General features: G+C 46.1%; 1 protein-coding gene across 1 annotated transcript in view; it reads left to right on the top strand.

The window, feature by feature from the left end:
• Positions 1-13,950, top strand: part of GALNT9 (polypeptide N-acetylgalactosaminyltransferase 9) — a 242,943-nt gene that overhangs the window by 210,357 nt on the left and 18,636 nt on the right. The window contains exons 7-9 of the mRNA XM_029047813.2: positions 4,939-5,124; positions 9,450-9,587; positions 12,057-12,152. Coding sequence (XP_028903646.1) covers positions 4,939-5,124; positions 9,450-9,587; positions 12,057-12,152 — 420 coding nt within the window. The remainder of the gene's footprint in view (positions 1-4,938; positions 5,125-9,449; positions 9,588-12,056; positions 12,153-13,950) is intronic.

Genomic DNA, 13,950 nt, shown 5'->3' with positions numbered 1-13,950 from the left:
AAGCCAAGGGTAAGAAGATTTTGTTGAGTTTGATGGAGATGGGTGGTCACTGGAGGTTCATGAGGGGTGGACTGGCTTTGCCTGTGCTTATGTTGAGCATAAATTTCAAGAATCAATCAAAGAATTGAGTATTTACTTGGGTGCAGAGTACTGTACTAACCCCTTTCCAGAGTCGAGGAGAGTAAATACACATAATCCCACTGCTTATGGAGCTTGTAATTTAGTGAAGGCCCTTACCAGCCTCTCTTCTCTTCCCCCAGGGCCCTCCTCTACTCTCTCTACTTCAGCTTGGACTAGCCCAACCTGAAAATTCTTTCAGTAATTCAGGCTTACTACATGTGCCCCACCACATCTGTGATCCTGATTGTTGCCAAGCTTGGTGTGATGCAAAGGACAAAATGATGGATAGATAGATGGATAGATGGAATTATCTTGTGATCTTAATGTCTCCACTCCCCATCCGCCTAGCATGCCTAGAGCCTTGAGACCTTCAGACATGGAAAAAGAAAAAAAAACCTTTCACACTTTCCTTTCTAGTTGTTTCATTGTGGACCATGGAGAAAGGTAGAACAGGATTAAAAAAAAGAACCCAAATTGCCTTGGTTGTGGGTTAATAATAGCAATAATAATAATTGTATTAGTTAAGCATTTACTGCGAGCCAGGCTCTATACTAAGGGCTGGGGTGGATGCAAGATAATCGGGTTGTACACAGTCCATGTCCCACAGGGGGCTCACAATCTCAATCTCCATTTTACAGATGAGGAAACCGAATCACAGAGAAGTTAAGTGACTTGCCCCAGGTCACACAGCAGATAAGTGGCGACCTCTACTGGGGTGATTGTTTGAATGACCCTGACACCATTCCTGGGAAAAGCTACACTCTTCACTCATCCCAAACTACGATCCTAAATCTATCCTGCTGTCAACTTTCTCATCTCTGACTCATTCGTTGTTCATGCATCTCCCCCTTCACCATGTACTTCCTCATCACACCAGCTGGCTAAACCACTTCCCTCTGCACCTTCAAAATCCTACTGAAAAGCCATTACCTCCAGGAGGCCTTCCTGGACTAGGGCCCACTTCCCTGGTCATGTCATCCCATATCATGTGATTGCTAGTTTATTTCATTGACCGATACTTTTTTTTTGTTTAGTTTAGTTTTCACCAATTTTATTTCCTATGTTTTTCCTCCTACCTTCATTGTTTGTTGAAAATTTGTGTTTTCTCCCTCCCCCAGTCTTGTGTTAGCTTCTGGAGGCAGGGACTGTGCCTTCTGTTTCTGTGTTTTGTTTCACATTGTTCTACACAGTAGGTGCATGATAAATATGGATGATGATGATTATGATTGGTCATGAGGAAACCTAACCAGGAGTACCATTCTACATAGTTGCAGTATCTAAAATGTGTGGAAATTAAGCCATTTGGGAAAGTTGGAGATACCAAATAGAGAATTTTCTATAATACAGCAGCAGGTCAGCTGATTTTAGCATACATTCAGCCCTGGTTGTTGGAGTTCTGCATAGCCAGTGAACTGAATTTTCTGGATATGTGAAAGGGGAGATCTTTTGGGTAGGTTTTTCTTGGTTTTCTTGTTTTGTTTTGTTTTAAATTATTTCTCACTAAATCCTGAAAAAATGAATAAAGAATAAGGAGAGAAAAAGGAAATGAAGAAAGTCATTTCAGGCTTAGAAATTTGAAAGAAGGGTTGAGATTCTCAGCTCTTTGGCCTCAGAGAGTAAAGTTCACAGCTCCCTCAGATGCATATCCAATCACAGACCTAGGAGACTAATGTATCTGGGAGAAAATACCAACACTCTCTCCGTAATTTTGAAATGACACCTGTTCCTTCTCTTAATGCTTTGCTATTTCTGTTTGTGTTGCAATTAACAAAGTTGATTGAGATAATTAGCAGTTGAGACACAAGGTAATGTGCTACAGTAACATTTATATTGCACTGACTTCCATTTATAGCAGCATAAAGAGCATATTTAAGGCAGAAATTACATGTAGTTAAGGAATGAATTGGCTGTTCTTCAGGGTTATGACACCATCAAGTAAGACATCACACTACAGGAATCTGACTGACTTTTACTTGGAAAGGGAGACTCGTGGTTGCCAAAGGAACAGGGAGAGACTATCTAATTTTGCTGCCTTTTTCCATATCTTTCTCAAATACATGGCCTAGTGGAAAGAGCATGGGCCTGGGCATTAGAGAAGTTGGATTCTAATCCAGCCTCCGCCATTTGTCATCAGATGGGCTGACCTTGGGCAAGCCACGTAATTTCTCTATACCTTAATTTTTCTCATCTGTAAAGCGGTGACTCAAGACCTGTTCCCTCTCCTTTAGATTGTGAGCCCCATGTGAGACAGGGATTGTGTCTAATCTGATTATCATGAATCTACCCCACCGCTCAATATGGTGTTAGGCACATAGTAAGCACTAAACAAATACAATTATCATCACTATTATTATCGTTATTACTATTATTATTTCCACAAGTGTCACCTAAATCTCTCAACCTCATTTAGAGAGTTTTTGAAAACAATTACGGCCCTAAAGTCAGTTTTAGCTCTTTGGATATCCTCTAGACTTTAAGCTCCTTATGGGCAGGGCCTACGTCTACCAACTCCATTATATTGTACTCTCCAAAGTGCTTAGTACAGTGCTCTGCGCAAAGAAAGTGTTCAACAATTGTGACTGATTGATTGATTTCTCCGAATGGAGTTTCGAACCTTCCCCAGCCTTCTGAAACCAAACCTTCCTCTTAGCTGCCTTCTTGGGGCTACCCAGAATCCCAGCTCTGCCACTTGTCTGCTGTGTGACCTTAGCCAAGCCACTAACCTTCTCTGTGCCTCAGTTACCTCATCTGTAAAATGGGGACCAAGACTGTGAGTCCGACGTGGGACAGCCCGACTACCTTGTATCTACCCCAGCGCTTAGAACAGTGCTTGGCACATAGTAAGCACTTAACAAATACCATAATTATTATTGTATTCCCACAACTAATCCATGTCTCCCTGGTCATGTCATCCTGTCAAATGTGATGACCACCCAAGGTGAAGAAGGAAGAGTTTTTTTTTTAAAAAGTCTAATCTGCAGACCCATGACATTAAGCACATTATTTCAGGCAACCCAGCATAATGTGATGACATCGTGGGCTGGGCTGAAGTAGACCAAAGAAAAAAATTCCATCAAGGATGGGCTTGCTGGGAGGAGAGAATAAGGGGAGGCAGGGGTTGGGTAGAGGCTGGGTGCACTCTGCAAAAAGAAGTGCTCAGGAAACACCAATGTCGATGAAGGAGACACAAGAATTTGTCAGTGTGCATTCCTGCAGAAAAATATTAGATGGAAGAATATTTGATAAGGGCTTACTGTGGGCAGTCACTGTGCTAAAGCACTAGGGAAGAATATACCGATAGAAATTAGACACGGTCCCTATCCCGCAAAGGGCTCCTATCTAAGAATATAAGCGGGGAGAAGGGACTGGCAATAGACACATAAGGGCTTTCTGGGGCCTGCAGATGGCTGACCAGACCACTGGGCAGACTGGTACCAACTAGAAAACCCCATAGAGTTGGTCTGATGGGGGTGCTCCTGGCCTGAGCCAGATTCATTCAGACCAGGTGCTCACGTTACCAGTGGCCTCCATCTGGAAAGACTGCATCACCACCATCTGCCCAGACTGAATAGGGGCTTTGAATCTTGTTCCCTGAAAGCTACCATTGATGTAGCTTTTGAATCCTCCATTTTACATAAGCAACCATCGTGTGGGAGACTAGATTGGAAATGATCCTCTACCACTCCAATGACATATCAGTGCTGGGATCAAAACGTATGAGAAAACATTATACAAGTCATAAACTCTATAGTGGAAAAAGAATTATTGGCCAGAAATTATTGTGCTGAATTTCATTCTGGCTACACTAGGTCAGGCATACAATTTTCTTTTCAGCCATGGGAAATTCAGTCATTTTTTTTCTTATACATTTTGAGGAGAAGGGTAGACCTCATAGCCTAAATAGGAAGTGGCTGACATGATCAGTACAGAGTTCTTTGGCTCACAGAATAAGAGCAAATACGGTATAAAGGAATGGTGTGTTTTCCTTTTCTTTCTCTCTCTCTCTCCCCACCCTCCCCATCTCCCACCCCATTCCCCTTCCCCCCAACCCCTTTGCATCTGAACACGAAGAAGGGGTACCTTCTCTGGTGAATCTTCCTTTCCACTCTCTTTCCTCCCTCCCTCCCCCTCCACAACCCCCCCCCATTACTGCCCCTACAGCCCTTCCACCTATGCCTTTGAGTCCTCACCCCCTAAGCACTTGGTATTCCTTCTTTCTTCCTCCCTTCCCCCACCTTTCCCCATATCATAGCAGCTCCTCTGTACATATTTTTAAACTCTGTTTCTTCCCCCTTCCTGTAATTATTTAATTATTTTAATCGTGACTTGCACCAGGCATCCAGACTAGCGGTGGTGGGAGCTACTTGTTCATTCACTCGTTCATTTATTTATTAATTTATTCACTAATTTATTTACTCATTCATTCAGTAGAGCACTACTAGTAGGGAAGCAGCTTGGCCTAATGGATAGAGCAAGGGTGGCCTAGATTCCAATCCTGGCTCTGCTGTTTGCTGTGGAACCTTGGGCAAATCACTTCAATTCTCTGTCCCTCAGTTTCCTCATCTGAAAATGGGGATTAAGACTGTGAGCCTCATGTGGGACATGGACTGTGTCTGACCCCAATAACCTGTATTCAGTTAATTCAATCATATTTCTTGAGCTCTTACTGTACTTAGTGCTTGGAAGAGTACAATATAACATTAAACAGATGCATTCCCTGTCCACAACAAACTTGCCCACCCCGGTGCTTAGTACAGGGCCTGGCACGTAGTAAGCACTTAACAAATACCATCATTATTTCCCCCACAATTTTTGCAGGTCTGGCAGTGCGGCGGTAGCATGGAGGTACTGCCCTGCTCCCGCGTCGCGCACATCGAACGCACCAAGAAACCCTACAACAACGACATCGACTACTATGCAAAGCGCAATGCCCTGAGAGCTGCGGAGGTCTGGATGGACGACTTCAAATCACACGTCTACATGGCGTGGAACATCCCCATGACGGTGAGGGGGGGTGGGCGGGGACGAGGAGGGTTGCGGGCTTCCGTCTATGGAGCGCAGCTCATACATTCATACAATTATATTTATTGAGCACTTACTATATGCAGAGCACTGTACTAAGTGCTTGGTAGAATATAGCACAACAGAAAACAGACACATTCCCTGCCCACAGCAAGTTTACAATCTCTAAATTGGGCTGGCTCCAGGGGCTGCCTCTAAAAGAAATTAATGTATCCTTAAAAATTGAGAGCACGAGGGCTTTTTGGTCACTTGGCACTGTATCAGGCATTAATTCTGCCTTTCAGACTCTATCCAAGCCAAAGGTGGCACATCATATTGTACTCTCCCAATAATAATAATGGTATTTGTTAAGCACTTACTATGTGCCAAGCTCTGTTCTAAGCAATGGGGGAGATAGAAGGTAATCAAGTTGTCCCATGTGGGCCTCACAGTTGTAATCCCCATTTTAAAGATGAGGTAGCAGAGAAATGCCCAAAGTCACATGGTGGACTAGTGGAGGAGCAGAATTAGAACCCATGACCCCTGACTCCCAAGTCCGTGCTCTTTCCACTTAGCCATGCTGCTTCTCAAGCACTTGGCATAGCGCTCTGCACATAATAAGCAATCGATCCAATCAATCAATGGTATTTATCGAGTGTTTACTGAGGGCAGAACACTGTACTAAGTGCTTGGGGGAGTACAATTTAACAGAGTTGGTTGATACCTTCCCCGCCCACAACATGCTTACAGAGCTCAACAAATACTAATGATTGACTGATTCATTAGGAAATGAAAGCAGATTTCCAACTCCAAAGAGGAATGCCTCACTTCTCGTATGTCTGTGGATCTGGGGGTGAGTTGGATGAGCATAAATGACTGCCATGGCTCAGTGGAAAGAGCATGGGCTTTGGAGTCAGAGGTCAAGGATTCTAATCCCAGCTTCACCACTTGTCAGCTATGTGACTTTGGGCAAGTCACTTAACTTCTCTGTGCCTCAGTTACCTCATCTGGAAATTGGGGATTAAGACCGTGAGCCCCACGTGGGACAGCCTGATCACTTTGTATCCCACCCTGCGTTTAGAACAGTGCTTCGCACATAGTAAGTGTTTAACAAATACCATCATTATTATTATCACTATTATTATTATCCTTTTATTCCAATATGATAGGGAAGCAGGAGACTGTGCCTGGGGGATTTGGGGAGGGAGTGCAAGGGTCAAGGGATTTGGGGAGGCAAGATGCTGAGCCAATCACAAAGACTGGGGTGGTAATCACTTCTCTTACCTTGGAGGCTGGGTGTGGGCTTGGGGCACCCAGAGCAGAAAAGGTATTAGTTGGGACAGCACGATCTAGGTGAGAATCAGTGAATGAATGCCTTGTGCAGTTTTCCAAAACTCTGCACGTGGGGCAGGCATTCTGAGCTCCATTTCAAGGATGGATGGGGATATTGCCATGTCAGACATTCTGAATCAGTTCTTTTTATGGAAAATGTGGTTTTCTGAACCATGTCGCTCTTTCTAATGAGCAAGGGCAGGTTTATCCGAAGCTCAGCTTTATCATCCGTTTGGAAACTGTAGTTCAAAGAAATCTACAGGTGAAAGGAATATGTGTTTTGAGGTAAATATTTTCTGAGACTTATCTTTAAATTTGAATACCCATTTGTGAAAGCAGAGTACTTTATCCTGGGCTCTTCCTTCTTTGAAGGTAGGCTGGCCTAGTGAAAAGAGCATGGGAGACAGTCAGGGGATCCAGGTTCTAATCTCAGCTTGGCCACTGATGTGTAGTAGTACCTTGGATAAGTCACTCGAGTGACTTAAGGTTAAAGTTGGCCTCTCAAGGCCTCAGTTTCCTCATCCAAAAAATGGGGATAAGACTGCCTGTTTGATTGTGAACCCTTGGTGGTACAGGTATTGTATCTCATCTAATATCTCGTAGCCACCCCAACACTCAGGCCCATAGACGGCATGCCAGTATGCATTTACAAAACTCCATCAGAATGATAATAATGGTTTCAGAGGTGGAAAACATGTGGTCTAGCCTTCCTGTTCCTTTCGCAGTACTGAATAGCTGCCAAATTCAGTCAGAAAAGGAGGCAGAGATCCAGGTTTTGCTAAATTTGACTCATCCTAAGGTAGCTAGAGATATCTTTGGACAAAATACTACCTGATGATGATGATGATGATGATGATGATAATAATAGCTGTGGTATTGGATAAGTGCTTATTATGTTCCAAGCACTGTACTAAGAGCTGGGGTAGATACGAGAAAATCAGGTTGGCCCTGTCCTCTCCCGAATTTTCCCATCACTGGAGACAGCACAACCATATTTCCCGTCTCACAGGCCCACAGTCTCACTGTCATCCTTGACTCCACTCTCTCATTCACCCCACATATCAGTCCATAACCAAATCCTGTCGGTCTCACCTTCACAACATCACCAAGATCCGCCCTTTCCTCTCCATTCAAACCACCTACCACGTTAGTACAATCTCTCCTCCTATCCTGACTGGATTACTTCATCAGCCTCCCCACCTCCTGCCTCTCCCCACTTCAGTCTGTACTTCTCTCTACTGTCCGGATTATCTTTCTACAGAAATGTTAGAGCATGCTGAGGCAATCTCAGAGACTGGGGTTGTAATCAGCACCCCTATTTTCATACCTTGGAGGCTGGGTGTGGGCTTGGGGCACCCAGAACAGAAAAAGTATTAGTTGGGCCAGCACGATCCAGGTGAAGATCAGTGAATGAATGCCTTGTGCGGCCCCTCCTCAAAAATCTCCAGTGGTTACCTATCAACCTCCATATCAAACAAAAAACTCCTCACTACTGGCTTTAAAGCTCCCATCACCTTGCCCCTTCTCACCTCATCTCCCTTCTCTCCTACATCACAGCCGGCACACTCCACTCCCCTGGTACTAATCTTCACACTGGGCCTCCAACTCACCTGTCTCACCGCCAACCCCTGGCCCACGTCCTATCTTTGGCCTGGAATGCCCTCCCTCTTCAAATCAACCAAACGATCACTCTTCCGCTCCATTCAAAGCCCTACTGAAGGTGCACATCCTCCAAGAGGCCTTCTCAGAATAAGCCCCTTTTCCTCAGCTCCCCTTCCCTTCTGCAACACCTTGACTCATTCCCTTTGCTCTTCCTCCCCTCCCCTTCACAGCATTTATGTATATATGTACATATCTGTAATTCTACTTATTTATAATGATGCCTGTTTACTTGTTTTGCTGTCTGTCTCCCCACCTCTAGACTATAAGCCCATTTTGGACAGGGATTGTCTCTCTTTATTGCTGCACTATAGTTTCCGAATGCTTAGTACAGGGCTCTGCACACAGTAAGTGCTCAGTATAAACAATTGAATGCATGAATGAATGAACATAGCCCCTGTCAATTATTGGGCTCACGGTCTAAAAGAGAGGGAGAATGGGTTTTGAGTATCCATTTTACAGATGAGGACACTGAGCCACCAAAATGTTAAGTGACCTGCCCAAGGTCACACAGCATGCAAGTGGCAGAGCTGGGATTTGAACTCCAGTCCTCTAACTCCTCTTTTCTCTAGGCTACACCACCTCCCCAGGCAGGTAGTTTGCTAGCTGCTGGGGTAAATACAATCAGATCAGAAACAGTTCCGTGACTCACATGGGGCTCACAGTCTAAGGGAGAAAGAGGACCATTTCATTCTCATTTTACAAATGAGAAAGCTGAGGCACAGAGTAATTAAGTGACTTGTACGAGGTCACATTCATTCATTTACTCATTCCATCATGTTTATTGCATGCTTACTGTGTGCAGAGCACTGTACTAAGTGCTTGGGAAAGTACAATACAGCAGTAAAGAGGGACAATCCCTGCCCCCAGCGAGCTCAAAGTCTAGAGGGGCAGAGACAGACATTACTACAAGTAAACAGACATTAATAAAAGAAATAAAATTACAGATAGTGCATAAGTGTTGCCGGCGGGGAGAGGAGGGAAGAGCAAAGGGAGCGATTCAGGGTGACACGAAAGGGGGGGGAGATGAGGAAAAGCGGGTAATAGCGAAGGCAAGTGGTGGAACCAAGATAAGAACCAAGGTTTCCTGACTCCCAGTCTAGTGCTCTTTCCACTAGACCACACTGCTTCACCAGCAGCAGGTGTTCATCAGGGAGCGAGCACAGGATACCAAGCAACCAATGAGACAAAACTCTGCGCAGAGATCCACTTTTTTGAGCACATAAGAGCAAGTTAATTTGAAAGAAAAATAAAGTGCAGGAGGATTCCAAACCCAGTAAAATCACACCTCCCATCAGACGCCGATAACCCTCTTGGCCTCCCTTCCTGTTTGACAGAACCCAGGAGTCGACTTTGGGGACGTCTCAGAAAGACGCGCTCTCCGCCAGCGACTGCAGTGCCGCAGCTTCAAATGGTACCTGGAGAACGTCTACCCCGAGATGAGGATCTACAACAACACGCTGACGTATGGGGAGGTACTGGCCGATTTGTAAAATGACCTTCCCCCATCCCCGCCCCCAGTACATGCACTGATCCACGCAACCAGCCCACTTTTGCCTTGCAAGATGGTCTCTTGTTCAACACACACCTGACAATTGGCTCTAAGGTACCCAATCAACCCTAACTGCTCTGCCCAACTGCTTATCCTCCCACCCCTCCCATAATGTTGACTGTGGTATTTGTTAAGCACTTATGATCCAAGCGCTAATGAGCCAAACACTGTATGAAGTGCCAGGATAGATGAAATGTAGGTAAATTGGACACAGTCCCCAACCCACATGGGGCTTGCAGTCTAAGGGACACAAGGAATGTACCTATTTATTGTTATATTGTACTCGCCCAAGTGCTTAGTACAGTGCTCTACACATAGTAAGTGCCCATAAAATATGATTGAATAAAAGGACACAGGTATTTAATCCCCATTTCACAGATGAGGAAACTGAGGCCCGGAGAAGTGAAGGGACTTGCCCAACACCACACAGAAGGCAAATGGCATCATGATTAGAACCCAGGACTCCTGATTCCCAGGCCCATGCTCTTTTCACAAGGCCATGCTGCTTCTCTGCTATCATGTGTTACAGTTATGAATGTCTTTCCCAAGGTCCTGTCAGTAGGCTTTCTCCTGAGAAACTTGCCCCACCACTGCAATTTCAAGCAAATGACTTTTTTATGGTATTTGTTCAGTGTTTAGGACATGTCAAAGGCTAGTCTAAGCACTGGGGTAGATACCAGTTAATTAGGTGGGACACATTCCCTGTCTCACATAGGGCTCACAGTCTTAAACACCATTTTGCAGACAAGGTAACCGAGGCACAGAGAAGTGACTCACCCAAGGTCACACAGCAGACAAGTGGCTAAACTGGGATTAGAGCCCAGGTTCTTCTGACTCCCAGGCCCATGCTCTATCCGCTAGGCCATGCTGCTTCTCACACATATGCTCATAGCTTACATGTCCTATTAAGCACAAACGAATGTACCTACCCTTTTTTTTCCTTCTTTGTCCTTTTTGTAATGTATTTTAATGTCAGTCTCCCCTGCCCTTGAGGACACTATCTACTAATTCTCCTGTACTCTCTCCCTAGTGCTGAGTACAAGCGTTCAACAAATAATATTGATCAATTGGTGCATCAGGATTTGTGTTGCTTCTCTGGGGAAGGACATAAAAGCAACTTCCAATCTGAAATGTCCTCCCACTCCCTGACTCTAATTTGAGGCTCTGCAGAACTTATTATCAATCAGTAATAATAATAATAATGACGGTATTTGTTGAACATTTACTATGTGCCAAGCACTGTTCTAAGCACTGGGGTAGATACAAGGTAATCAGGTTGTCCCATGTGGGGCTCACAGTCTTAATTCCCATTTTACGGGTGAGTCACAGAGAAGTTAAGTGACTTGCCCAGAGTCACACAGCTGATAAGTGGAGGAGCCAGAATTAGAACCCATGACCTCTGACTCCCAAACCCAGGCCCTTTTCATTAAGCCATGCTCCTTCTCTAATAGCCTTTATTAAGCTCAGTATTTATTGAGCATTTACTCCATGCAGGGCACTATATTAAGCACTTGGAAGAGTACAAGGAGTTTACAATCTACTGGGAGAAAGACATTAAAATAAATTACAGATATGGAGAAATACAGAGTTTAAAATAGAGTCATATGCCCTATTGTGGGGTAAATGCTTAGAGGGTAAGCACTCAGTTACACAAGTGATGCAGAAGTGTTGAAGTGAGAATAAAGGGGGAAATGATATGCAGAGATGAGGGTCAGCCAACCGTATTTTTTGAGTGCTCACTATGTACAGAGCACTGTACTAAGTGCTTGGGAGAGTACAGTGCAACAATCTAACAGACACATTCCCTGCCCACAATGAGCTTACAATCTAGAAATAGCCTGGGAAGTCTTCCTGGAGGAGATGTGATTTCAGCAAGGCTTTAAAGATGGAGAGAGGGACAGGGAACATGTCTACCAACTGTTACCTTAGTATGGTATTCTACATACAGTTAGCACTCAGTAAATACGATCGATCGATTGAGAGTGTGATCTGTCAGATACCAAGTGGCAGGGTGTTCCTGGTTAGAGGAAGGTGTCAGCAAGACGCTGTTGGTGAGAGAGACCAGAGAGAGGCTCAGTCAGTAGATGCCATAAGAGGAACTGAATGTGAGGGCTGGGTTATAGTAGGAACATGGCTTAGTAGGAAGAGCATGAGCCTAGGAGTCGGAGGAGTAGTGGGAGACAGGGGAGTCACTGAAGAGTCACACACCTGGCAGATAAAACTGATGGCGGAGGAGAAAATCCTCCTGCTCCTGAATTCACCTTGGCTCCCTGTGGGGAAGCAGGGGTATATTCACGGAGCACCCGGGAAAGGCGATGAAGCGGTTCCGGGGCTCAGCGTGACGCAAAACTCCACCCAAGCCGATGGCTGTTCCTTTTGCTCTGGATTGCAGGTGAGAAACAGCAAAGCCAGCGGCTACTGCTTAGACCAAGGAGCTGAAGATGATGACAAAGCGATCCTCTATCCGTGCCACGGGATGTCCTCTCAGGTAAGTTCATGCCCTGATTCCGGACCTGGACCCAGGGAAAGAAGCCCGATGAGAAGCCACCAATTTTGCAACATTGGTCCATTGGTCCTGCTAAGGATGGCAGTGTGAGTCCCAGTACTCCAAAGTACACATTAGCTCTTCTGACAGGTAGTTCCATCACCAGGGCAGCCAGGGAGCCAAAGGGATTCCTGAGGTGCCTCAGGAGGATTTGGGGTTAAATCTCATTGGGCCCCAGAGTGCTGACCCCTGGAAACCAATTTGACCAGGACCATAAACTCCTTGTGGGCAGGAACTGTGCCCTGTGCTTCCTTTTTCACTCTCACATCACCTCACTCAGTGTTTTCCTGAGATAAACGGTGACTGACAGTTGGATAGGGACAAGGTAGCCTAGGGAACACCAGCGATGACTCCGCTGAAGCCACATCTCCACTGTCTGCTCCCCCAGAATCAGGGTGCAGGGAAGGTAAGAAATGTCAGCAGAGGACATATGGGAAGGATTGGAATTCTCTTGGGAATGACCAAGGGTAAAAGACACTGAGTTGAAGCTTACAGATTCCAAAAGGGTATGGACGGGGTGAATGCAGAGTTGCTGTTCACTGAACTCCTCCCCCCACCAACCCCCTCCCCTACTTTCCCATCCTTCCCTGCAGTATCCTCAGAGGAGATCTCCTCCCTCCTCGCAAGTGCCACCCCCTCCACCTGCGCCTCGGACCCCATTCCCTCTCACCTTCTTAAAACCATCGCCCCTGCCCTCCTCCCTTCCTTAACTTCTATTTTTAACCACTCAATCTCCAAGGGCTCCTTCCCCTCTGCCTTCAAACATGCCCACGTCTCCCCCATCCTAAAAAAACCCGCTCTTGACCCCACTTCCCCCTCCAGTTATAGTCCTATCTCCCTACTACCCTTCCTTTCCAAAATCCTAGAATGAGTCGTCTACAATCGATGCCTAGAATTCCTTAACTCCCATTCTCTCCTAGACCCCCTCCAATCTGGCTTCCGTCCCCTCCACTCTACCGAGACTGCTCTCTCTAAGGTCACCCATGACCTCCTTCTTGCCAAATCCAATGGCTTCTACTCCATTCTGATCCTCCTTGACCTCTCTGCTGCCTTTGACACTGTCGACCATCCCCTCCTCCTCCATACCTTATCTCACCTCGGCTTCACGGACTCCGTCCTCTCCTGGTTCTCCTCTTACCTCTCTGGCCGATCATTCTCGGTCTCCTACGCTGGAGCCTCCTCCCCCTCCCATCCTTTAACTGTTGGAGTTCCTCAAGGGTCAGTTCTTGGCCCTCTTCTGTTCTCCATTTACACTCACTCCCTCGGTGAACTCATCCGCTCTCACGGCTTTGACTACCATCTCTACGCAGATGACACGCAGATCTACATCTCCGCCCCTGTCCTCTCCCCCTCCCTTCAGGCTCGCATCTCCTCCCGCCTCCGGGACGTCTCCACCTGGATGTCGGCCCGCCACCTAAAACTCAACATGAGCAAGACTGAGCTCCTCATCTTCCCTCCCAAACCCGGTCCGCTCCCAGACTTCTCTATCACCGTGGATGGCACGACCATCCTTCCCATCCCGCAGGCCCGCAATCTCGGTGTCATCCTTGACTCGTCCCTCTCGTTCACCCCACACATCCTATCCGTTACAAAGACCTGCCGGTTTCACCTCTACAATATCGCCAAGATCCGCCCTTTCCTCTCCACCCAAACGGGCTACCTTACTATTATGGGCTCTCGTTATATCCCGGCTAGACTACTGTGTCAGCCTTCTCTCTGACCTCCCTTCCTCCTCTCTCGC

The sequence above is a fragment of the Ornithorhynchus anatinus genome, chromosome 2, assembly GCF_004115215.2.
Source record: "Ornithorhynchus anatinus isolate Pmale09 chromosome 2, mOrnAna1.pri.v4, whole genome shotgun sequence".
Classification (NCBI taxonomy): Eukaryota; Metazoa; Chordata; class Mammalia; order Monotremata; family Ornithorhynchidae; genus Ornithorhynchus; species Ornithorhynchus anatinus.
The sequence above is the reverse complement of the archived record's forward strand: the minus strand, read 5'-3'. Positions and strand labels throughout refer to the sequence as shown.